Source organism: Gymnoscopelus microlampas (assembly GCF_963454915.1).
Source record: "Gymnoscopelus microlampas genome assembly, chromosome: 10".
NCBI classification, from domain to species: Eukaryota; Metazoa; Chordata; class Actinopteri; order Myctophiformes; family Myctophidae; genus Gymnoscopelus; species Gymnoscopelus microlampas.
Window position 1 is genome coordinate 40,514,363 of NC_139947.1, and position 26,000 is coordinate 40,540,362.

The 26,000-nt window shown below is 42.1% G+C and overlaps 1 protein-coding gene across 1 annotated transcript in view; it reads left to right on the forward strand.

Moving 5' to 3' along the window:
* Positions 1 to 19,721: 19,721 nt before the first annotated feature.
* The window catches only part of sox18 (SRY-box transcription factor 18), a 6,924-nt gene continuing 645 nt past the window's right edge, over positions 19,722 to 26,000 (forward strand). Inside the window, exons 1-2 of the mRNA XM_084070401.1 lie at positions 19,722 to 20,729; positions 21,764 to 26,000. The exon at positions 21,764 to 26,000 is cut by the window's right edge and continues 645 nt beyond it. Coding sequence (XP_083926527.1) covers positions 20,237 to 20,729; positions 21,764 to 23,103 — 1,833 coding nt within the window. The 5' untranslated portion in view covers positions 19,722 to 20,236 and the 3' untranslated portion in view covers positions 23,104 to 26,000. The remainder of the gene's footprint in view (positions 20,730 to 21,763) is intronic.

Genomic DNA, 26,000 nt, shown 5'->3' on the forward strand with positions numbered 1-26,000 from the left:
TGTTTAGGATTAGCAGAGAGGGTAGGAGCACTGGTGGGCTGTCGGGAGTGAAGGTCCTCTTTTCCATCAAAGTATTTCCAAAGTAAGTCAAGGCATAAAAATAATAAAAAGCCTTTATTATTCTGCCATATCCATGCAGAACCGATACCATTTCTTTAGAATAAACTCCAGAAAAAGTACCACATGGACCTTGGTGGCACATTCCATTATTGTTCACTATCCTCTAATGGGTGTCTGTAGTTTGGTGTTCACTATTAGTGTGATTCAGTTTACAGAAGTTGCGAGCGAGAGAGAGCGCATTTGAACTAGAGGGAGGCAGGGTCAATCCTAAAGGACATCACCCCGACTATGAGCGCCTAATATCTAAACCACCGTGATCACTTTATCACCTAAAAGGTGATAGGCTGATCACCTCATTTGGTAGCATGCAGGAGCCTTAAGTCCCTTTTTAAACTAGTGACTGGAGGTGTAAAGTATGACCTGTGACGATATCTATGAAGGGGTGTGTGGTTTGTGAGTACTGTACTGTATGCGTTTGTTTATGGCAGGGAAAGTTGGTGAGGTTTTATGAATGCTCTTTTCCAACTATGTTACCGACTGATCAGTTTGGCGTTAAAGTGCACTTCTTAATTATTTAGGCGTGCTTTGTCCTTACACACACTGTTTGGGTTCATGGACCTCAACGCAGTAAACTTTGAACATAAGTCAATGTGGCAGAGAGTGACGCTTGAAACCCATCAGGCGCGCAAGCATAAGCGCACAGACGCTGATTTTCTTCCCCTCCATGTTAATGAATGCAGCCGTTCTCACTGGCTACACATGGATGCTGCACTCGCGCATGTGAAGATTTTATTCCCGCGCGCATTCTCATTGAAACACATTGACCAGATGTCCTGTTGTTGCCAGGTTTGGTTAGAACAGAACCTCTGCGCACAATAAAGCGTGTGAGCAATGCTTTTTTTTTGTTGGTTGCGTGAGAGTGTTTTGGACCTGATCAGGTTAATAAATATTGAAAGAGACAAAAAATGTAAAGTAGGCAGAGACCAGTTAACCTACAGTGTACCTCTAAGCCTGCAAAGAAAAGGTTCAATAGCTAAGATAGATTCAGTTGGCCAAGATAAGTAGCCCTGTTGATTCCATTTGTTACTAACAGGTCTGATTAACCACTTACGCCATTATACTTTGTTGTACAATAGTAGTGAGCAAAAATAGCCGATCTGCAAGCTCACAACTTGTCACATTGTGATGCGTTGTGAGCTTTTCACTATCTGAACTATTAAAAAATAAAAATAATAATTGTTTGTTAATTGTAATCGAGGCAAAAGTTTGAAATAATCGTGACATTGATTTAAAGTCATATCGCCCAGCCCTAGTCAGGACCACGTAACACTTCTTAACCCTCCTCTCCAAAATGTTATCGTCCCCAACCCCTCCTGATCTCTGGCCAAGTGTGAGAGTGTCGGAGGCTGATAGCATTGACTTCAGGAATCACTCCATCTCTCTTCAGAGGTTCCCACACGCACTCCACAAAAGAAAAGAAGGGGGAAAAAAACATCTTGCACACACCACAAAATAAAAAAAATCGTGTTCACACACAAGCACACCACAAAAGGGACAAATAAGCCACCATACCCTCTGCTTTGTATACAATCCAACATCTCTCTTGTTTTCCCTCTCGTCTCTCTGTCCCTCCCTCCCTTTTTTTCTCAGACCAGTTTTGTTTGCCGTCTGTCTCTTGTTCAGAAACACTTGACTGATGGGAGAAGATACTGGCTGCTGGCGGAAATGAACCGCAGTCTGAGAACGGTTTACAGAAACGTTGTTATTATTGCCAGTGCTGAGAAACGGAGACAGAAATCAAATGTAGGAATAAAATGAGATTGGTGAAAATGCGCAGACTAAACAGGCGTGGCTCCTGTGGAGAAACAAAGGCTGCATACGTGAAATACTGCACTATGTTGTGATGTGTTTGCATGCTTGCTAATGTGTTAGACACTGGCAGTGGTGTTTTTCATAAAGAACTGAGCTGGGCCTTATTAACTTAACACATAATGTACGTCAATACAGCACATTACAGTTTAAACATGTTATCATATGGGACAATGGAGATTCAGAATAAGTAAAATGTGTGTGTCTGCACAGCTTTTCATTTGAAGTCTACTGTAATTTTGGTATTTAACCCCCTCACCTCACATTGCTGAGGTTTAGCAGTGCCTTGCTCAATAGCTCAGCCTATTAGTGCACTGACCACATATTTGCAACATTATACAACTAGAAAAGGATGCTCCTCAGAGTGCTGGTCTTTGCCAGGCTGGGTGGCTTATCCAGGGCTGTGTCAGTGCAGCTGGCAGGACACAAAGAAGTTACAGGGGGAAATGATATTATGCGACATACTGTATGGTTCAACTTTTGCGCATTTGTGGTGCTCCCTACAGTATGTGCAGAAGATGTGTTGGATGTGCAATCTATAGTTGGCCCTCAACATGCAATTCCATGGATGTGTTGTTCATGATACAGTATATGGCATTTTTTGTCAAAAATAGACCCGCCCTCAATTTTTAAAAGGCAATTACTGGCAAACCGTATGTAATATCAAAACCCTGTTTGACGTTATTGTCACATGACTCAACATCATTTCTTTCTAATTTGGTGAAAACAATATTTCTCACATTTGTAACATGGGTGTCAATGAAATCACTTTTGAATCTTTTTTGTTTAGAGGTCCCTCAATTTGTGATTAATATTTGGGATATGTCGACCTTTTAATATTTTGTAAAATAGGCCCCCACAAACTTTAGAAGGTAATCATAGTAAATTGGAATGGGATATGAGAAATCTGAATGATAAATGGTTACCACATGCCTCCACATATAATATGTATCAATCGTTTTGGACAAAATATCCAGGTTTCATTTTTAGAAGAAAATGCTAAATGGTAGGAAAAGGGTGTGGCCTATGTGGAGAGTTGCATCATGATACATTTTTTGATTGTACGACATACGGTTCAAAAGTTACGGTAAAAGCCTGGTATAATGACACCATGAGGAAAAAAATTAAGTGGAGTGGCTTGCTTGGCCTACTGGGATCTTGCATGCAAAGTTTGACGTTGATTGGCCCAGCGGTGTCTGGCTTAGCTGTGCACTCAGACACACACTTGGTCATGGGGAATCCCATAAGTCTTCGGCCCAATGCAGTTCCCTGATGATAAACGTCTCTCATGCAGTGGTGACAATGTTGGGCTGGGTTACTAGTTCAGCTGGATAGCTGCCGACTAATTAGTGAGTTCATAACTAACCTCTAATTGTATATCTTTATTTGTTGGCTAAAAACACTATCGTTGGGGCGCTTGGGTGGCGCAGTGGTGAAGTGCCTGCCCACCACCGCGGAGGTTGTGGGTTCAAACCCACCGTGGTGCGTGATCCGGTTTCGTCGAGCGTCTATACAAACACAATTAGCCCGTGTTTGGGGGAGGGAAGCCAGGCGGGGGAAATGTTGGGTGGGAGGAGTAGGACCAAGGCTCTAGGTTCTCCCAGTCGGGGCTCCTCACTTGCAGGTGAGTCAGTAGGATAAAACAACGGTGACAACACACAGATGTGTGTGGGAGGAATCAATTGGCATAACGACTATTTTGGCTAAAAAACAACAAAAAATATGCAATTTGTTTTTTAACATTCTACTGTATTTGTTATGTCGGATTTGCATATTGGCGACCACAGTACTGTATATTGACCACATATTAATATGTGATTATTATAAACTTGTATCGTTTTCTATTTCTCTCAGAGTTAAGCTCACTTTGCTTTATGGGATTCAATGCCTTACCTGTTTTCTTTCCAAACTAATTTAGTCGTTAAACCAATTCCCCTTGAACAAATAACTACAACTTTGTCCCTGTTGCTGCTAACCCTCACTTGTTGGCCTGTGGTGGTTGTAGACAACATCTCCCACTCACATGGAGTTGCCGGTCATTTCTTTTCGCCTGACAGTGAGGAGTTTCACCGAGCGAGTGAAAGAACACAAACTAGGGCTGGGCGATATGAATCTATATTAAACCTTGCTTGTCGATTATGGAATTAACTTACATGTGCAATGGCCTGGACCGCTGGCTTAGCGGTCCAGGCACCTAGGCTCAATGTAGCCTGACAACAAGTTGCGGGTTCGAGTCCCGATCCCGATGGCCTTTGCTGCATGTCACTCCCCATCTCTCTCCCCATTTCCTGTCAGCCTACTGTCCTATCCATAAAGGCATAAAAGCCCAAAAATAAATGTAAAAGGAAAGAAAACTTGCATGTGCTTGATGAAGTCGGTTATTGGTTCTAAATGTCTGTTTCAATATATTTTCGGTTAAGTGCCCAGCCGCAACACAAATCCCTGCCACCCACAAACACAGGCAATTGTATTTGATAGTGTGCCCGGCCAAGCCGGAGGCACTGTGGAGGAATCAAACCCCAGTCTCCACAGTGGTGGGCGCGTACTTTACCACTGACTGCACCACCAGACACCCCAACTTTCTGTATGTAGTTAACTCTTGACCCTTGCTTGCAGTGTTTTATTTTTTGGGAGGGAAGATTTGGGGATTTGATCCTAGGTCATCATTAGTACTTACAGAGACAGGGACCTAAACACCACACTGTTATAATTAAGACTTTAAAAAAAACGTATATTATAAAGGGAAGAAAAATAGTAAAATCATAATATCAAGCTATTCTTAGCGCTTTTTATCTGGGGAAAGTGCTCTTCCACAATGCTCTAGTGTTTCTCTCTCTCTCTGACACACACACACACACACACACACACACACACACACACACACACACACACACACACACACACACACACACACACACACACACACCTGGGCGCCGACCAGCACAACCACAGCCTGCTACTGTGTCACTGAGCAGAAGTGACACATAACAATTTAAACCTATGTGAAATGTAGCCTATGGTCAGAAGAATATGGCTTATAAAATTCCTCCACTCCTAAGTATATAGAATGTCAGTAATATAGGCTTGTTCAAAAATTGCATGGGGCATCTGACTGCCACATACCAAATATGTGTGTTACGGAAGGCAATAAGGTGCCTTGGATCAGAAAATGACAGGGTTTATAGACTTCCTGTCTGTGTGTGTTACTGTGTGTATTGAAAATACTATTCATTTCTAACTATTGCTGATTTAACCACTTGAACCCTTGCGTCCTTATATTCAGCAATTCAAGAGACAGACCCCTGGGGGACCCCAGTCAACAAAGTATATAGCTATAGTGGTTCAAATATGTTATTAAATTAATTATAAAGAAGTCCTGTACTCGACATGGGGTCGATGAGGTCAATCTGCCTCATTAACATCCGAAACTATTTTGTGTGACAGAGATAGATTTAGTGTGAAATGATTATAAATTGCAAATTAACCTTGTCTGAGTACCTGTCAGGAGATTAAAGAGTATATGTGAATATATAGTTACAGAATTAATAACCGTATAATCCAGCGTGACACTGGATGTGCACTAGAAGGCAACATGCTTTGAGTCGGAAAGACCAAGATTAGGGTTTTGAGAATTTCCGGCACATCTCTGTGGCCTTAATTGCAATGATGAAATGAAGAATTCCTGTCTAATCACCTACCAGTCATAAGTTTAAAGAATTGATTTGATGTACGAGCCAAAATTACACCCTGTTACCACCCCCAGCCATCCTGGTAGCTTAGTGCCACATGAAAATGCCTGAAAGCATTTCAAGTGAATATAGACAACCAAAAGTCCTGTCTAATTATCTATCAGTGACACATTTAACGATAAGTAAATATATAGGTCAGAGTCTTAAGGCATTTCAGTATGTCATTACCACATGCCACATACATGAAATAAAACATGTGCAATGTAAGCCAAAAATGTTGGCTTTAATGTCAAAGGTCATAAAAAAATAAGATTAGGGCTTTGGGAATTCCTGCGTGAATTTCCACCCCTTCGAAAGCGTTAAGATTCTACAGTATGTAATTGGGGCATCCCAGTGCCACAATGGTCAGAAAAAAGCCCAGATTAGGGCTTTGAGAAATCCTCTCTAGTTTGTTTGTGAATAAAATACTCAACAATTACACAGGATGTTGGATATACATACCACATACCCAAACACATCTACTATGTGAAAAACATCATAAAAATCTTACGTTAGAATAAAATTTAAGATGATGACTTCATGTATTCTAGTATAGCCCCCTAGCATTCATAAATCAGAAGTTTATAGGTCGTGTGTGTGTGTGTGTGTGTGTGTGTGTGTGTGTGTGTGTGTGTGTGTGTGTGTGTGTGTGTGTGTGTGTGTGTGTGTGTGTGTGTGTGTGTGTGTGTGTGTGTGTGTGTGTGTGTGTGTGTGTGTGTGTGTGTGTGTGTGTGTGTGTGTGTGTGTGTGTGTGTGTGGTAATAGTAAAATAGTATAGTAACATACATATGCTGTACAGGTGGCACAGTGGTAAAGTGCCTGCCCACCACCGTGGAGGTTTTGGGTTCAAATCCATCTCGGTGCATCCGGCTTTGTCGAGCGTCTATACGAACCAGTGGTGTAAAGAAACTAAGTACATTTACTCAAGTATTGCACTTAAGTAACATTTTGAGGTATTTTTCTTTACTGAAGTATTTCCAATTTTCAATACTTTTACTTCTACTCCACTACATCTCAGAGGCAAATATTGTACATTTTACTCCAGTATTATTTGAACTACTTTGTAGATTTGTATTATTATTACAAACCACTTCAGACCTATATATATATATATATATATATATATATATATATATATATATATATATATATATATATATATATATATATATATATATATATATATATATATATATATATATATATATATATATATATATATATATACACTAGAGTCAGCCGCGCACGGGGCCCAGCGTGGGCGCGTGTATATTGGGGTACCCAAATCGTCGGATTAGAATGTGCAAAAGTAAAAAAAATAATAATAATTTGAAGAAATTATATTTTTTATGTTGCTGGGGGTCCGCGGACCCCCTGTGGAGTGTCGGGACGCGCAGGGACCCCTGTGGAAGATGACGGACCCCTTCGGTGGTGTTTTTTTTTTTCATGAAGGTGGTTGCTTGTTTCTGGCGCTTGTTTTTAGAAAACCTGGCATGCCAACCTGGCATCCCAATGGCGGCGGCGTGTTGTTTTGCCTCGGTGGTGCGCACGGTAAACGGTACGAAGCTGTTTCCCCTTCCGTTTTGTCCGAAATGTGGTGAGTAGAATTAATTATGTTGCGACGTGGAAACTGTCGTGAGCAATGAGAGGTGCCCTACGCCACCCGTAAATTCAGCGCGTCCACCGTGGCTACTGTGTTGGCGAGATGTGGTGTGTCGGCGTTGTGTTTACTCGATTACAGAGCTGTGGCTATAGCGTCAGCGGCGCGCGGAAGTGACTTGCCGATTATATAAGTAGATATGCACATAATTGGCTATTTGAAAATAGCCGATCAAGCTCACAACACGTCACATCGCGACGCGTTGATAGCTTGTCGATACTTATTTTCAAAGGATTTTTATAAATTGTATTAAAACTTGTGAAATGGGACTTTCTTCATGTTAAGTACTATTACTTGTGGTACTTTTTGTTGCATTGTTGATGCAAATATCTTTTGCATCAACTAATCAATTAATCAATGAATCAACTAATTACAATAGGGTATTGATACTTTTATTTAAGTAAGAAATGTGAGTACTTCTTCCACCACTGATATTTTCACAATTGGCCCGTGTTCGTGGGAGGGAAGCCGGTCGGGGAGGGGGATATTTTGTCACTGCACGTATTCCTACGGGTGTCAGTGGGCGGGAGGAGTAAGATGGAGGGTCTATACATCCTCTCAGTGCGGGCTCCTCACTGGCAGGTGAGTCAGTAGGATACAACAGCAGTGGGACCGTGAGTGGGGTGGAATGAATTGGCATAACGACTAAATTGGGGAGAACAAGGGGTAAAAAGCACAAAAACAAACACAAAACATACATATGTGCGTACATATACATGTTATGTGTATATTGCACAATACTACATTGCAAGAGTCAGTCCTCAATATGATATTGGATATGGACTACTAAGTGCATGGTTAAGTGATGGGTTTAGGAATGGATGTTGTGAATTAGAATGTGCTATAAGTACTATATTTGGATTGGATACTGTAGCTGTTCTCAGCCTGTCTATGTACACTGTATCTGTGTAAAGTGAGACATTTTTGACCGGTTAAAAAAGTGAAAATGTCCTTTTCCCTTTTTAAATGAAAAGCTGCATATTAATACTAAACAGTACAACAGACTGATACTGTCCTCCCGCAGAAAGATAACAAGAAAACAAATTGAAAAGAATTCCATGGTCTGAGAGTAAAAGAGAAAAAGAACTTAGATTGAAAATGACAAAAAATCTCTTTTAAAATAATTTGGAAGAACAGTGTATAGGATGTTCATGTTTTTAAGAACGTACCATTAATGTTATTAAACAACAGAAAAGAAAAGGTTGTGGCCTCACTCTCTCTTTCCCATACTCTGTCTAAGCGCGTGCACACACACACACACACACACACACACACACACACACACACACACACACACACACACACACACACACACACACACACACACACACACACACACACACACACACTTTGCCCAGTCCAATATAATATGGTGTCAAGATGATTCAACTGCATGACCTGCAATTCATCTAAATTGTTAACTGTTTGTTGGACTATATAGGTGAAATAGAGATAGTTTCCACCTATATCATGTTTCCTCCATTGTTATTTTTTGATCCCATTGCCTGGATGCATGATCGCTCTACGGTTGGTTGTTTGTGTTTAGGCCAACTGAGGATAAATCCCATAACCTTGAGGGTCGATTGCTCTGCAATTGGCTATAACTTCGCCACTCAGCGACTCAGTCGCAGGCATTCGCGTTTTTAGGGATGGGCTCGATGTTGCAGTCTAGCCAAAAAGTAATGATGATAGGGGTTGACAGTATACTGTCAGTTTACTGTCGTCATGACAGCGCTAATCTCTTGATAACTCCATGCTTTACCATAATGAGTAATGACACAGTTCTCAGACAGCCTCTAATTAGAGAGGTTTTTGGTTTGCCGGGCCTGTCTGCCTGCCTGCCTGCCTGCGTGCCTGCCTGCATGTCTGTCTGTAGCTGCGTTAGCCAAAGTACCGATCACACACAGATATAGTACAATGATAAGTGTGTTTTGTTTTAAAGCATGTATGTTTTCATAGTAGAGTGTCATCAGAAATACCTTCACCGTTTCTCTCTGAGGTTTAAACAGAGGTTCATACATGGCCAGGGGCAATAGTGCAACACCCCTAGAGTTTTAAAATGGCTTTTAACCAGTGGTGGAAAAAGTACTATTTTTTACTTAAGTAAAAGTATCAATACGGCAATGAAGAAATGCAAGTAAACATTTGGAATTTAAGATTGACTTGAGTCTTACTTAAAGTACCCAAAAGTACTCATTATGCAGAATGTCCCATTTCCTTTCACAAGTTTTCAAATGTATAAAAATCTTTTGAAAATAGCAGATCTACAAGCTCACAATTGAGCTTGTAGATTTTCAAATTGCCAAAGTGTATATATATATATAGGTCTGAAGTGGTTTTAATAATAATCAAAATCTACAAAGTAACTAGTAACTCAAGTTTTCAAATAATTATAGTGGAGTAAAGGTACAATATTTGCCTTTGAGATGTAGTGGAAGTAAAATGATTGAAAATTTGAAGTATTCCAGTAAAGTAAAAATATCTAAAAAGTACAGTACTTGAGTCAATGTACTTAGTTCAGAATCAGGTTTATTGTCACATCACAGGTTTACAAGGTAAAAAAGTGGGTGAAATTTGTTTTTGTACATCATTCCCATCGCAACGTTAAATTCCGTAGAAAGAAGAGTGGGGAGAGAGAGAAGAAGAGGGGTAGGGGGGCAAGTGGGAAGGAGATCGAACAATAGAAGCCAAAAACAAGTTATCTACATATTAAATATGTAGATAACTTGTACTTTGTAAAATTTTTACAAAGTACCTGAGATAAGAGACAGACTAAGGTGCCTGAGCATAGCAGCAATGTATGTATACTGTGCATGATATACTTATAGACGTTAAGGTGCTTAGAGAAAAAAAAAGCGCAATAAAAAAGACCAACAAAAAAAGTTTGTGCGTTATACATGGGTGCAGAAGCCTAAGGGTGGACTGACCCTGGTATAATCCTCTTAATGTTTAATCTTCAAGTGTTTCTTCAAATTAGCATTTTGACTAAAGCTTTTGCCACAAAGTGTACAATTAAACCCTTTCTCCCAAAAATTCTAAAAGCTTTTAAGCTTTTGTCACAAAAGCTGTACACCTAAAGGGTTTTTGGTGTGATTCCTCAAGTGTTTTTCATATTACTTTCCACCACTGCTTTTAACTAGATATGCACTGATATGCACCACGGCAAGACCTGATCCAGACCGTTGTGCCTAGCTCCCACTATTGAGTAGAGTACTGTATTACTCTACTCTGACACTCATTTCTTTTAAACTGAGTTTTTCTTCCCTGATCTCCCTGATCTCTCCCCTTTATGTAGCCTTGTTACAGTCCACTGCCAGAATACAACTGGCACGCCTGTGCCGTCGGACTGTTGGATTGTAGATGTGTCCTCCATGACACCTCTGTTCCTCAAGATGGTGGAATAGTAACTGTAAGTTTATGTTTAGCTATACTAGGTCAGACTGCTACAGGTGCCAATTCTACAGTACCTCCTCTGCAAGCTCTTTAATGATGGCACTTCTCAATATCAGATCCCTGACTTGCAATACTTACATTGTCAATGACATTATACTGTAACATCTCATGGGCTTCTACTTACTAAAAACTTGGGTTTGGAATTTATAGCAAAGAATTGTACATTCAGTACAATCAGTCAAAATACTATTTATGCATATACCGTACATCAGACCACTGCATATAGTAACTGTACAGTTCACATTCTGAATTGATTAACTTGATTTTCTGTGACAGTTTGTAAAGGTGTAATGTCGACCATAATATCTAAGGTAATTCTTGGGAAAACAACAGTAGGCCAGGCTGATGCTGAAAATAACTTTGCAAATCTGAACACAAAATGGTGTAAAATGGTGTTCAGAAAATATAACACAGAAATCTTAAAATCAAGACATTACTTCTGTTACAATTGCTAAACAAATCCTTTTAGATCAACACCTGCATGCTGATGTTCACTCCTCAAGGAAATGTAATGCATTTGCTTCTTATTTTAATTATTACATATACAGAGGAATAATATTGTGGCTTCATCTGGTGCGTGTGATTATTGTTCTTCCACTCACACTCTGTCCATCTTCACTTATTCAACGTAGTGAACTATAAGAAGTGGTGCAGGAGTTAAGCTCCAATGCCTACCAAGCTGTTAAGCTGTTTGGTTGATGCTGTTCTTGAGATAGTTAATGCCTCACTAGGTGATTGTGAAGTGAAATGTCTCCAAGTCGGTGCAGTCAAATGTTACCTCATGTTTATCAGTGAAAGAATTTGACCTTCTCACATGGTTTGAAAATAAAAAGTAAACTGACCTACTGAGGAATTTGTTTGGTGAAAGGTCAAAGTTCAGAGAAATGTATGTGTTGACAATATTTTTAACACCAGCACCACCATTATACTATTAATGTCACACACCCCCTAGAGGCAGCTTGCGCCCCTCAGAATCCGTGCTCTAGAATATTTAACATGCCATTATAACACATATATAACACATAACATTATTATAACACAAATCAATCTTCCATTTTTGGGGACAATTCTTGAAAACGTTGTATATCAACAATTACATATTGATTGAGCATCATAAATGTGTTTTTTCCCCACTTTTTTCTAAAATAGCAAATCTGAGATGGAACATTTCTAATTGTATCTGTCTGTCTATCACTCGCCCATCCATTTATTCATCGGTCTCCCAACCTATCTGTCCCTGTTCATTTGTTGCATAATTAAACAGCTGCATGTTTTTCAGTTATGCAGACGTGTTAAGTGGTGGTGTTTGCGGGTATATTTTCATCCCCAGGAGATTACATTTGATTTGATGACCAGCGGAGTCTCTGGTAGAGTCTCCTACTGAGCAGCCACCCGGTCATCGGCAAAAAACGGCTTCATGGGGTGTATAATTGATATAAAATAAGTACATTTTTTTGGGTGAACTACTCCTTTAATTGTCTGTCGTCTACTTTCTATGTTTCTACTGGTAATTTTAGATATGAGGTTTGCATTCCATATGCTCCCCAAGGCTTTGAGGCACATCTCTCAAAACCCTGGGTGTGATCTTGGACGCTGATCTTAACTTTTTGAAGCTCATAATATCTCCAAGACTGCCTTTTATCATCTAGGGAATATATCTCAAGTTAGATACTTCCTGACGCTTGTCAGATTCTGAAAAGCTGGTTTATGCTTTTATTTCCAGTAGATTGGATTACTATAATGCACTTTTTTGTTCTGACAAAGCAGGTGTTACATAAACTCCAGCTTGTTCAAAATGTTGCTGTCAGAGTCATTGCCTCCTGATGTGAACAAAGAATATGTTAATGGATTAGCTTCTTCCCTCATTATTGAACAGTTTCCTTAGATCAGGGATTCCCCAACATTGTGTGTGTGTGTGTGTGTGTGTGTGTGTGTGTGTGTGTGTGTGTGTGTGTGTGTGTGTGTGTGTGTGTGTGTGTGTGTGTGTGTGTGTGTGTGTGTGTGTGTGGGTGGGGGGGGGGGCATATTTTTGAATATAATTCTTTGATTGAAGAGAATAGAAACCAGGTTGTAAATGTGTTGTTATTTATTTATTGAAGAGGATAGAAGCCAGTTTGTAAATATGTTTCTATTCATTTATTGAAGAGGATAGAAGCCAGGTTTTAAATGTGTTTTTATTTATTTATTGAGGAGGATAGAAGCCAGGTTGTACATGTTTTTTTATTATCATTATGATTCAAGAATGGCAGGTGGTGGTTTAGTAATTAATACTATTTTTAATACTAAGTTTTTTAAATTAACGCCCTACGTGTCGTGATCCTACTACAGCTTGTGGTCTAGCTACTATAGTAACTGGACCACAAGCTGAATCCTGAAAAGTAAAAAAGTTTTGGACATATCAAGGTTTCCAACTTGTATACATATTCAAAGATTTGCGCACATTTTCACGTTTTTTTTTTTTTTGCAGTGCTTGTATACAGTATCTGCTATTTTTATATAGCCAAATAAATCTTAAAATGACAGAGATGTGTTCCCGGATTGAATGGGTTAAATGTATCAGAGTTACAGTAACAGTTCTAAAATAATTTCAATCTGTGCCCACCATGTGTTTTCAAAGGTCATTTGAAGGATCATACAGCTTCTTGCTAGCCTAAGCTACTCTATAGAGCTGTGATTAGGGTGTACAGTATATATGTATACATATAATGAATAATGAGTAATGATGCTCTAGCCTGTAATTGAAGGCGACTCGTTAACGAGAAACTTCCTGTCAGCCTGTCTCTAGGCTGAAGATGAGAAGTGTGGAAGTGTTAGAGTATGTCTCCTGTGGATGAAAACATACCAGCAAACACCACCACTTAACACGTCTGCATAACTGAAAAACCATGTGGCTGTTTAATTATGCAACAAATTAACAGGAGCGGATGGGTTGGGAGACCGATGTAAACGGATGGGCGAGTGATAGACAGAGAGACAGACAGACAGACAGATAGATAAAATAAAAAATGTTCCATCTCAGATTTGCTATTTTTCAAAAAGTTGACATTTTATTTATGATGGAACTCTTAAAAAGTAGTACCTGAGTCTCTAGGTCCCCAAACCACCAGCTCATGATAATTCCTCAGTCGTCAATATTTCTCTGCATATTTTCACCTGAAAATTGAACTACGCACAGTGTTAATTTGTCCATTTGTAACACTGAGAGTTAAATTAACACATTGGTGATTTTACTGTGCAGCAATCCTAATTCTGGCTTCTGATATTTTCCGGCACAACGATTCATATCTTGAACTTGTGTGACTGTGGTGGAAGTATGGCTGACCCTGAATCAGCCAGCATCCGGTTGCAGTGTCAGCATATCTGTTTGTCTCTCTGTCCTTCTATTCCTAGCCTGGCCCACAGCGCTTATCACACCTCGGCCTGTAATTAATGTACCGCAGCCCAGGGACAATATACGACCTTTCCCACCATAGACTGCTCTTCTCATCAGAACTCCCAATGTGTCGTCCTGGCTCCCTTTGTCATCTTGTCGTTGATCTGCCCATGTCACTTTTTCTCTTCTCTTCTCTTCTCTTCTCTTCTCTTCTCTTCTCTTCTCTTCTCTTCTCTTCTCTTCTCTTCTCTTCTCTTCTCTTCTCTTCTCTTCTCTTCTCTTCTCTTCTCTTCTCTTCTCTTCTCTTCTCTTCTCTTCTCTTCTTCTCCTTCTCTTCTTCTCCTTCTCTTCTCTTCTCTTCTTCTCCTTCTCTCATCTCTTTTTCTCTTCTCTCACTTTGTCTCCTCTGATCCTTTCTTTCTCTCATTTATAATACCACAGTTTCCTTGATTCCATCTCCAAGAGACTGTCAGAATACTCCCGACGTGCAATGAACACACACACACACACACACACACACACACACACACACACACACACACACACACACACACACACACACACACACACACACACACACACACACACACACACACACACACACACACACACACACACACACACAAAGGGCACACACACAAAGGGCACACACTCACACACAAAGGGCATAGACAGGAAGGTAGCAGTAAGGAGAGATGTTCTGGCATCAGGAGATAGAGGAGTGATGCATTATGGGAATGTGACCTGCGCCACAGCAGCTCATGACCCCAGAGTTATCTCATTGTGAGAAATGAATTGTTCAGACTTTTTAGTTTAGCTTAGCTGACTTTATTTTTTTTATTTTATTTTTTGCGTAGTAGTGTCATTTGTCTGGTTTGTTTGGTTTAGCTGAAAATAGCAGCTCTACACACTCACAGCGTGGCACGTTGCGATGTTTTGTGAACTTGTAGATCTGCTATTTTCGCAGCAGGTTCACCCCAGAATAGGGTTGCTACGGTTCAAGTGGTTAAGCTACAATGGCTGATTTTGTACCTTCCATTGTGTAACTTATGCAGACTGGCTTTTGCATGTTTGATGATAAAGTCTCCCTCAAGTCATCAAGGATGTGACAATTCCTAGAAGAACAAAAAACTCTCATAACTAAAACCTGACTCAGCTGAAACAAAAGGACCATGTTAACTTAAAATTCAAACAGAAATCTGGGGAAGAGAAAACAGCCTCATTTTTATGGACGTCCATCCATTTAGTTCATTATGCATTATAAAAGTGGTCTACTAAACTTCAGGCATATTTAGATATAACAGTCCATAGTAATCATGCTTATGGTCAGCGTGAGAGCTGCACACAGTTATTTAGTCATTTCATCTTTGTATTTTTGTGAGTGCTAGCAGGTTTGGGAAACTCTCTTCATCGCCTACTCAGCACAAAGAGTTTCACTCAAAATTAAAACATAACAAAACAAAAAACATGAAAATGACCAAAATTGGTATAATGAGAATTGTTCATTGGCAGAGCACAGCAGAAACACTTTCATTTTCTAAAATAAATCTGGAATGAGGCTAAAATTCATACGGAGACTCTTATTGTATAATACAGTGAGATGGCATTTAATTAAAAACTGGAATCGTGACGAGTATTTTTGTCAAGTAGGACACGCACGCATGTGTGTGTGTGTGTGTGTGTGTGTGTGTGTGTGTGTGTGTGTGTGTGTGTGTGTGTGTGTGTGTGTGTGTGTGTGTGTGTGTGTGTGTGTGTGTGTGTGTGTGTGTGTGTGTGTGTGTGTGTGTGTGTGTGTGCGCTTGCATGTGTAAAAGTGTTTGCATGTGTGTATTTGCTTGTCAGCATCTGTGTGTCCACATTTGTTTATGTATGTGATTGTGTGGAAAGGTGTGTGTGCGCGCGCACGCTCATTGAGAGGGGAATGAGGTGGGGGATTCCCGCAGTGAGTGGTACTCTGTGTGTGTGTGTATGTGCGTGCGTGCGTGCATGTGTGCGTGTGTGTATGTGTGTGCGTGCACACGCATTTGTGTGTGTGTGTGTGTCTCCCATCCATCAGCACACACACTTCCCTCCTTCAGCGGCTTCTAAAATAGAACTGTGTGAACATGACCTCTCCCACACACACACACACACACACACACACACACACACACACACACACACACACACACAAACTAGTAAACACACCCATAATGATGCCATTGTGTCTTTGTTTCTTTTCCAGAAGTGTGTGTGTGTGTGTGTGTGTGTGTGTGTGTGTGCGTGTGTGCGTGTGCGTGTGCATGCATGTTGTGTGTGAGTCTGCATATTGTGTTTGAGAGAGAGTTTATGTTATATAGATGTAAGAAATAACAGAATTCCCTTGATTTCTTTTCCTCTCCCTCTCTCTCCCTTCTTTCTTTCTTTCTTCCTCTCTCTCTCTCTCTCTCTCTCTCTCTCTCTCTCTCTCTCTCTCTCTCTCTCTCTCTCTCTCCCCCCCCCCTCCAGCCACAGTGTCTGGACTTCTCTGTCAAGTTTCATCCATGCCAAAAGGTGTGGTGGCCCGGAACACACACACACTGGGCAGTCTCTCCTTGAGGGACGATAACTCCACTCACCAGAAACCCCTTTTCCTCTCTCATCCCTATCTCTATTTCTATCCCTTTTTTCATCTCTCTCTCTCTCTCTCTCTCTCTCTCTCTCTCTCTCTCTCTCTCTCTCTCTCTCTCTCTCTCTCTCTCTCGGTCCTTCAGACATCAGTGAATGTTGAAGGACAGGAGGCTTTCTGGCGCCTGTCTTCTCTAGGAGCAGAGCAGAGGAACACATGGCTGTGTGCATGGGTACATGACATGTATGACTGCATGTGAGTATGTGCAAGGGGGGGGGGGTGTGGTTGCAATGGTTCTCAACCTAGGCCGCAAGGGTATTGCAAGTGGGCCCCTAAGTAATTGGCGAAACACTACGATATAATGATAATATAACATAAACATCATTATAATGTAACATTAATATAACAATTATATATATTTTTTTGGTTAAATTACATGGTATTTTGTTTTCTTTAAAACCTTGAACAATGTGTTTTCATTGTGATACCACTGAATAGGAACTTAAAGTATACCTACCTAAGTTCCAATGATCCACGCCGGAACACAATCGATTGAGGGATCATTCAAATGAACATGCTCTGAAAACGCATGTGGCCCACCCGAACGCTATTGAGATTTTCAAGTGGGCCCTGATCAATAAACACTGTGGGGGTGGATGGGTGGGCTGGTGTGTGTATAGTGAGACAGACACTGACATGTAGGTTGACCATTAACAGAAAGATAACCAGTTACTGTCTGTCTGTGTGTCTGTCTGTCTGTCTGTCTGTTTCAATACAGATTGAAACAGACAGACAGAGTTGGGGGAAAAGGCAGACAGTCACAATCATGGTGTGCTGTAAACAAACAAAAAAAAGTTGTCATGAAATGGAACATATAGTTACTCATTCGCACTGCCTGATGCAATGTTGCGCCGATTTGTGTCTTTGCATTGACTTTGTATGTAATCGCACCACACCAAATAATATTTTCGCCTCTAACACACAAGTGACCTCACAGGAAGTAGATCATCAATACTCTCACCAACTTCAATTGGGAGATTGTTTTGATGCACAGTAAACTCCCTTTTGTGTGCATTTGTAAACTCTTGAGTTAAAATAATACTGAGGATTTCACTGTGTGGTCACTGTGTGGTTTTTCTATCACTTTGGCCATGAGAAAACATAAAGCTAGTTTTGCTTGATCATTGTATTGGTCATTGACCAAAGGCTCTTTGCTGCATGTCACCCCTAACTCTCCTGCCCTGTCTCTATTAAAATAAAATAAAAACATAGATATGAAATAATTGAAAAGAGATAAAATGTAAAAATACAAATTTGTCCAGACAAGATAAAACATGTGTCTGTATTCAAAGACACACAACATTTAAATCTGTCTAGAAAACACAATAATATAAAACGTTTTTATTAAAAAAAATGTTTTATTTTTTATATATATAATTCTTCAAAGCTTTGTAGCGGTGAGCCCAAAATCTTTTCTGCCCGGTTCTCCTCAGTGGCTGGAGCAATTGCTCTCTATTTCCACACAGCCATTGACCATTATCATGTGCACGGAGCAGCGAAGCCCGTTTTTCGCTTTCCCCAAATGTCAGCTGTATATTAGCGTTTTGGTGTTCGCTGGCCCCCAGGTTGCCAAATCATGTGCCTGAAACAAGCGTGGGTGCTCATATCCCCCGACGGGTATGGTCTAGTGTTTAATAAATTGCTGACGCCTTAGAACTTTACATCTTCACCTGGACAAAGTGTATGTGTGTATGTGGGGGTGGGGGAGGGGGAGGCATTTTTGCTTATTCCAAAAATAACGTAACACTGAACATACATTAGAACATTCTGTTCAACTGGTCTTCCTGTCTGTCTGTGTCTTTCTTTCTGTCTGTCTGTCTGTCTGACAGTCTATCTCCATGGACTGTATGTTTTTATGTCACTTTTGCTTTCTGACATATTAGACTTCTGTCTGTCTATGTTTGTCCGAGTGTCTACACACACACACACACACACACACACACACACACACACACACACACACACACACACACACACACACACACACACACACACACACACACACTGTGTGTGTGTCTGACAGAGAGAGAGTTGTTGTTAAGCTCAACCACTAATGGTTGTGGTTAGACTGTGGTTTACATTCACCACTATGCTGTCCTCAAACACTGGGACACACACACACACACACACACACACACACACACACACACACACACACACACACACACACACACACACACACACACACACACACACACACACACACACACACACACACCCACACTCTCTCTCTCTCTCTCTCACACACACACACACACACACACACACACACACACACACACACACACACACACACACACACACACACACACACCACGGGTACACATATTCACATGCATAAAGTGTGTGTGTATTATATATATATATATATATATACACACACACACACACACACACACACACACACACACACACACACACACACACACACACACACACACACACACACACACACTGTATATAGGTGCTAATGTATGTGTGTGTGTGTTGCACCAATCCTCATTTGGACAGAAACAATGGGGCCTCTCCGATTACATCTCTCTTCACAGCCGGACAGGGAGGCGCTGTGTGTGTGTGTGTGTGTGTGTGTGTGTGTGTGTGTGTGTGTGTGTGTGTGTGTGTGTGTGTGTGTGTGTGTGTGTGTGTGTGTGTGTGTGTGTGTGTGTGTGTGTGTGTGTGTGTGTGTGTGTGTGTGTGTGTGTGTGTGTGTGTGTGTGTGTAGGAAAGGGTGGGGATAGGGAGGAGGGGGGTCCTCTCTCTCTCTCTCTCTCTTTTTGTGTCACATACAGTCCCCTCTCTCCTGTGTGGCGTCCCATTGGCTGAGTCCTGGCTTTATATTTATGATTGGTCTAGGCGGGGTATATATACACTGTGTGGGTTGGTTAACTCTGGCCACAAGTTTCAAAACTTCACTGACACACAGACCAACCGACAGACAGACAGACTGAATGACTGACTGAAGGGGAGTCTGAACTGGGACGACCACATCACCACACACTCCAAACAAGAAGCCTTGACTTCTCTTTCAAGATACAGAGAGAGGACAGACAGAGAGAGAGATAGACGGAGGCAGCGTCATTGTGGACCGGATTCAGGGGAATATTCCACACCGCAACGTGTTTGTTCTCCTTTCTTTTCAGTTTTTTTTTTCCTTTTTCTTTCTTGTCTTCACTCTCTCCTCAGAGCTCGATGCTTTGCTTTGGGATTTGTCCTCCATTTGCATCTACATCAGCCTTCGGCGTCCTCGCTCCCTCTCTCCGTCCCCGTCTTCTATCCTCTCGGACGACGTCAGCGCTCATCATTGTCAGAACTTTAAAAAGCAGACAGACGTTTAGTAGAACTTGAGCGGGACTTAGCGACAAAAGACGCACAGGCACACACACGCACAAACACTCACACTCACACACACACACACACACACACAAAACGGCCAGGAAGTTCTGGGAATGAATTTATCGGAGAGCGGTTTTGTGCGGGAGCCCAGAACTCTTCTTCTGCAGCCAGGCCGGACTCGCGTCTCCGTCCCGGTCGGAGGACATCATCCGTGGAGCCCCGCCAGCTCCGACTCCGAGGTGGGATTCGAGCACGACCTCTCTGGGGATGCTGCCTCCTCTCCCGATGGCCTGGGGATGGAACCCGACAGGAGGACGGGAAACACAGAGCACAGAGTCCTCCTGTCTCTCAGATCAGAGAGTTCAGAAGGAGTGATGGGGGCATGTGGTGGTCTGGACACCCGGAGTAGCCCGGATTCTTGTGGTCCGGGCCGGGCTGGAGGCAGCTTGTCTGAGGGGAAGGCAGCAGGAGGGCCCGGGGCTGCGGGAGGGGAGCCAAGGATCCGAAGGCCCATGAACGCCTTCATGGTGTGGGCCAAAGACGAGAGGAAACGCCTGGCCATACAGAACCCCGACCTCCACAACGCTGTCCTCAGCAAGATGCTGGGTAAGAGGAACTACACACATGCACACTCATAAAAAGTAACATGAAGAGACACATCACATCTGAATGTTGTAAAACTATGTAGTAAACCTGTTTACTGGTTACTTTTGTGAAATGCAGTGGCAGACATTGCACAGACGACTGCAAACTCCTGACTGTTAACACAGTCTCTCTTTATGTACTGTATGTCCTGCATCAATCCTGCCTACAGAAAATAATGCAGACAGATTGGTTATTGAACATTATTCAGTAGAGCTAAAGTTGTATAACACACACTTTAATGTTTTTTTAATCGTCTTTTCTGATCATTCCTGGTTAAATGCAATAACTGACAGAGGTTGTAAAATCTGTTTTTTCTTAACCCAACAATTCCTCTTTTGGATGGAGCAGAATGTCTGCTGTAGTTCAGCCAAAGCATGCAATTCCTACATGTCTACAATTTGGACCGCAGTCAAGCAGGATTTAAAAGAGACATCATGACAGAGTTTGATGTGTGGCTCTTTAATCAATTATCATCTAATTGGTAACAACTGTCTCAGCTCTCTAATGAATCACAGCACCAATCCTCACATTCACTAGTTTGGTAGTTTTGTGGATTTACAGAAAAAACAAATGTAATTTAATATGAAATGAAAAGACTGCGGTTTTGTGTGTAATCAGTGTCAGATTCGTGTACTTCTGAGAAGTGGATTGCAGAGACAAACACGACCTTTCTAAATTATCATATTTTATCTATACTATTCTGATTTAGTTTTTAGATTAGTTAAAAAATATATACATATTTTTTTACATTTCCCTTGATGTGTATTGTATTTGTGTATTTTGTTTTTGTGTTCCTTGTTCTGTTCCTGTCTTCCTTGTTTTTTGTTCCTGTTGGTTTTTATGTATTTAGTTTTTAGTGTTCATTTGTGGGGGTTTTCTCGTGTTTGTGTATTTGCTTATTTTATGTTATTTGTCAAAGTAATAATGCTATTGATTTTTATTTTGATGATGATGATGAATACATCTAATAATGTATGTATCTGTGCTGTCCCCAGGTCAGTCATGGAAGGCCCTGAGTGCGCCTGACAAGCGTCCATTCGTAGAGGAAGCTGAGCGTCTGCGTGTCCAACATCTGCAGGACCACCCCAACTACAAGTACAGGCCGCGTCGCAAGAAGACCACCAAGAAGCTGAAACGGGTCGAACCAGGACTTCTTCTGCACAGCCTGGCCCAGGGAGGAGCACCGGGGCTGGGCCTCTCTCCTCTGACAGGGGAGAATCACTCAGAGGGCTCCGCTTATGGACATCCGGGAGGCCACCCCATGCACCATCCTCACCCCCACCACCTTCTGCCCTCGCTGGGCCACTTCAGGGAACTGCAGCCCCCTGGGGGACACGCTGAGATGGAGAGCTATGGCCTGCCAACGCCTGAGATGTCCCCCCTGGACATAATGGAGGACGGAGGCGGAGAGCCTGTGTTCTTCCCCCAGCACATGCAGGAGGAGACTGGGATGGGAGGAGGGTGGAGCAACGGGTACCATCACCACCACCATCACCACCTCCACCAACAGCATCACAGCCACCATGGCGGTCATCACTATAGTGGTCATGGCTACCATAACTCCCTTCACGGGGCTGTAACACACAGCCAGGCTCCCAGTGTGAGCTCCAGCATGAGCCCCGGTGTGAGTTCTAGAATGAGCTCTGTCGATTCCAGAATGGGCTCTGTCGGTTCCAGAGGGACTCCAGGTTCCCTGGGTTCCAGTGACTGCAGGGTGACTTCCGTCCACAGTTCTCCTCACCACATCAGCCTGAGAAGTCCTGCCAAGTGCTCGCCCCCACTTCCTGATTCCACCGCTTCCTTCCCCCATCAGCCTCCCGTTGGCCTCCTGGAGCCCATCAAATCTCACCACCACGCGCCCCTCGGCTCCACCCCCATCAGCTACTACAGCCAGTTGTACGGAAGCAGCGGGGGTGGCCATCACCCCACCCATTTCACCCCCTCTCACTTGGGGCAGCTCTCTCCTCCTCCCGAAACCCCTCCCACCTGTTCCTCCGCTTCCGCTCTCCTCCCTCCGGCCGCTCACTTGAACCCTTCCGATCCAGAGTCTGCCAGTCACTTGGGTCCCTCTTCCTCCGCTGACTTCTGGTCCGAGGTGGACAGACATGAGTTTGACCAGTACCTGAGCATCAACCGGAACCGGCCAGAGGTCTACGGGGTCACCGCCTCCAAGGTTGTGGGTGGACGTAGTGGCAGCAGTCTTAGTAGCAGAGACATCAGTGGCATTATCAACAGCAGTAGCAGCAGTGGGTGTGAGGATGGGAGCAGTCCGCTCATATCTGCTCTGTCTGACGCCAGCAGTGCGGTCTACTACAGTGCCTGTATCACCGGTTAAATGCCCCTTTTAGCTCACTTAAATAGTCTTTTATCTCATCACTGATGTTGCTAAGACCTGGTTTCATTTTTGAAAGAGGAGAGTGCGTTGTGCAGTCACCAATGTCACACATGTCACACACATGAGCTGAGACAGAGACACGACCTTCAACCCTTCTCCCGGAACTGGAAAATGTGGCTCCAGGGACAGTTATCACTGGGAAAAAAAGACCAGTGTGACACCAGTTGTTTTCTCACTTTTCCATCTCATGTCATAAGTATGGTTGAGCAACCAATTGTTGCTCAAAAAAAACCTAATGCCGATTGTTTCATCCCACATCTTACATCAACATTTTGGCCATTCTCAACCACAGCAGACATTTTAAATAAAAGGCCATTTTTACTACTGCCGGTGTGACAGTGTTCTATAATTCTTAATTGTGGAAATTTTAAATGTGATATGCCATTATACGCACATTGAATCTGTAGCCTTTCTAATACTGACCCACACTGGCTGTAGTATTATTAACATGTCACTGGTTTGAACCCTTTACAACGTCCATCTGTCATGTAGCATGCGTGACCCTGAACAGCCGTGTCCTTCAGGGGCCGCAATCCTGGCTGATCTAATGACCTCGCTCTTACCCCTGCTGGTCATGTACTGTATGTCCGAGGCAGGTTGTAAAATAATTCCTCATATACACTGTGTGTAACATGGTGATCAGGTGTCCAGAAGCTCTACTTCCATGCACACTCCAAATCTCATGTCTTTTGTCTTCTTTTTTTTTTACACTGCATCTCAGGACAAACAGGATGTCCTCGGAACTCTGCTGGAAGGACAGTCAGGCTTGAATGAATCCCATATATTGACTGGGGAAAGCCTTAGGCACAGGTTCTGTACAACAATGTCTGCTACCAACTGAACTGGACCTGACAACACTAACCAGCCCTTTTTTTTTTTTTTAAACAAGGCTGGGTTGGGTTTTCCCCAAAACCACCACAGCAGTAAGAGCTGGATCCTTTGATTGCTTTTTTTTTTTTCTGCAGGGTTTTTCCTGGAAAGGTGGCCGAATGATTACAGTGACTTTACTGTTATACCCGAAGGTCGCGGGTTCAATTCCTGCTGCAGCTACAAGTCGAGTCATTCCATTCATTCTGGTGCAAGACATTGAGAAACCCACGCCTGCTGACTCTGGCTAAATGTAAGTGTTGCGCAAAACAGGCCCCACGCAACCATCTTCAGCTCTGTGTTTTCATGCAACTGGTTCCCATGCTGAGGCAACCTTATTCTTATTTGGGCTGAGAAATGTCAAGAATCCCAGCAGGCAAATCATTCTAGTTGTCTTAGAATGTAAAAGGAGCAAAGACAATGATAGTTGGGTTGGTCTTATGCTTCCAGGAAGGCTTGCAGCGTGTTATTCGATATAGCCATTTACTGTATATATCCGCAATGCCTTTTCTTGCCTGTTTGTGAGCATCCCAAACCCCTCATGAGAAAAGTGGTTTCTCCACTCAAAAAGGCTGCCCACAAAAATATCAGAGACTCTGCAACGATAATACATTTTAACTGCGAGCAGGAATCATTACAGCAACAACAGCAACATATCTTGGACGCTCAAGCCATCGTCGGTCAGTTTTGTGAAGAGAAAGAATGTGGCGATGAATTCCTTTGTATTTGCACTGGGTTGAGTATTTTAACTGTATAGAAGGAACACTACTTATTAGAAGTTATATTGAATTCTTAATGTATTTTGTTATGTTTTTGTTTTATTTGTTTTAGGGGAAAAAAAGAAAAAGAAAAAAGGTGCAGATTTTTTTTGTTGCTAATATCCTGCATAACAAAAAGCCCTAACCACTTGAGTGGTTCAACTGAGAAATATGACTTCAAAATTAATCCTCTGTCCTGCCTAAAGAATTGGTGGAAATAGTATTGATTAGCCATATTTATTGGCTATTAGTTTTGCTCATATGAAACCCTAGTTATGACCTGTGACCTTTAAAACACACAAAAAGTAGCAAGACTGAGAAGATGGAAATAGGAGTAATTTAGAAGTACAGAACCAGATCGTACAGTATGTATAGTATTCACCTTGTTGTTATATCTGGTGCATGTGATGCTGCTGTTGCAAAACATGTTAAAAAGATCATATCACAAATCCGTAACATAACCCTTTATTTTCAGTTCACTGCTGTTTGCCTTTGTCAGACAGTACACAAGAACATCCTTGGTGAGAATGTATCCACTTGTAAGGGTCCATTTGGTTACATTTTATACTCAAGAGTTAAAGAACAAAGTGTTGGAACATTGAGCTGAAGTCTGTTTATTGTGCTGTTGAATAGGCACATTTCCACAGCAGACAACAAGTATGCCGTTGAACATGACATGACATTCGTTGGGGTCTGTTTATTTTATGTTTTTCTATGTCCAGCATGATAACTGCAAGTTAACTGTACAGGAGCTGCACATGCAGTTGCACAGTAACACCTAAATGAAATGAAACGCACCCAGAATCCACTGTAGTACCTCCTAGAACTGTTTATGACACGTCAAAATGTCTGCTGTGAGAAAGGTCTTTGAAAGTCATTAAATCAGCCTCATGCTATGACACGAATGACATCAACACACAGTCCAACTTCAGCTCACTGCGCCAACGCTAATCTAGCTTGACTTAATGTGAATTTGTGAGTTTTTCTGAGGATCAAGAGGGACAGAAAATGTCTCATTTGACATTCTTCTCATTTGACACACCAAAAGAAAAGAGTTTGTCATTTGTTTCCATTTTAGCTCATTGGGACACATGCACGCACGCGCGCACACACACACACACACACACACACACACACACACACACACACACACACACACACACACACACACACACACACACACACACACACACACACACACACACACACACA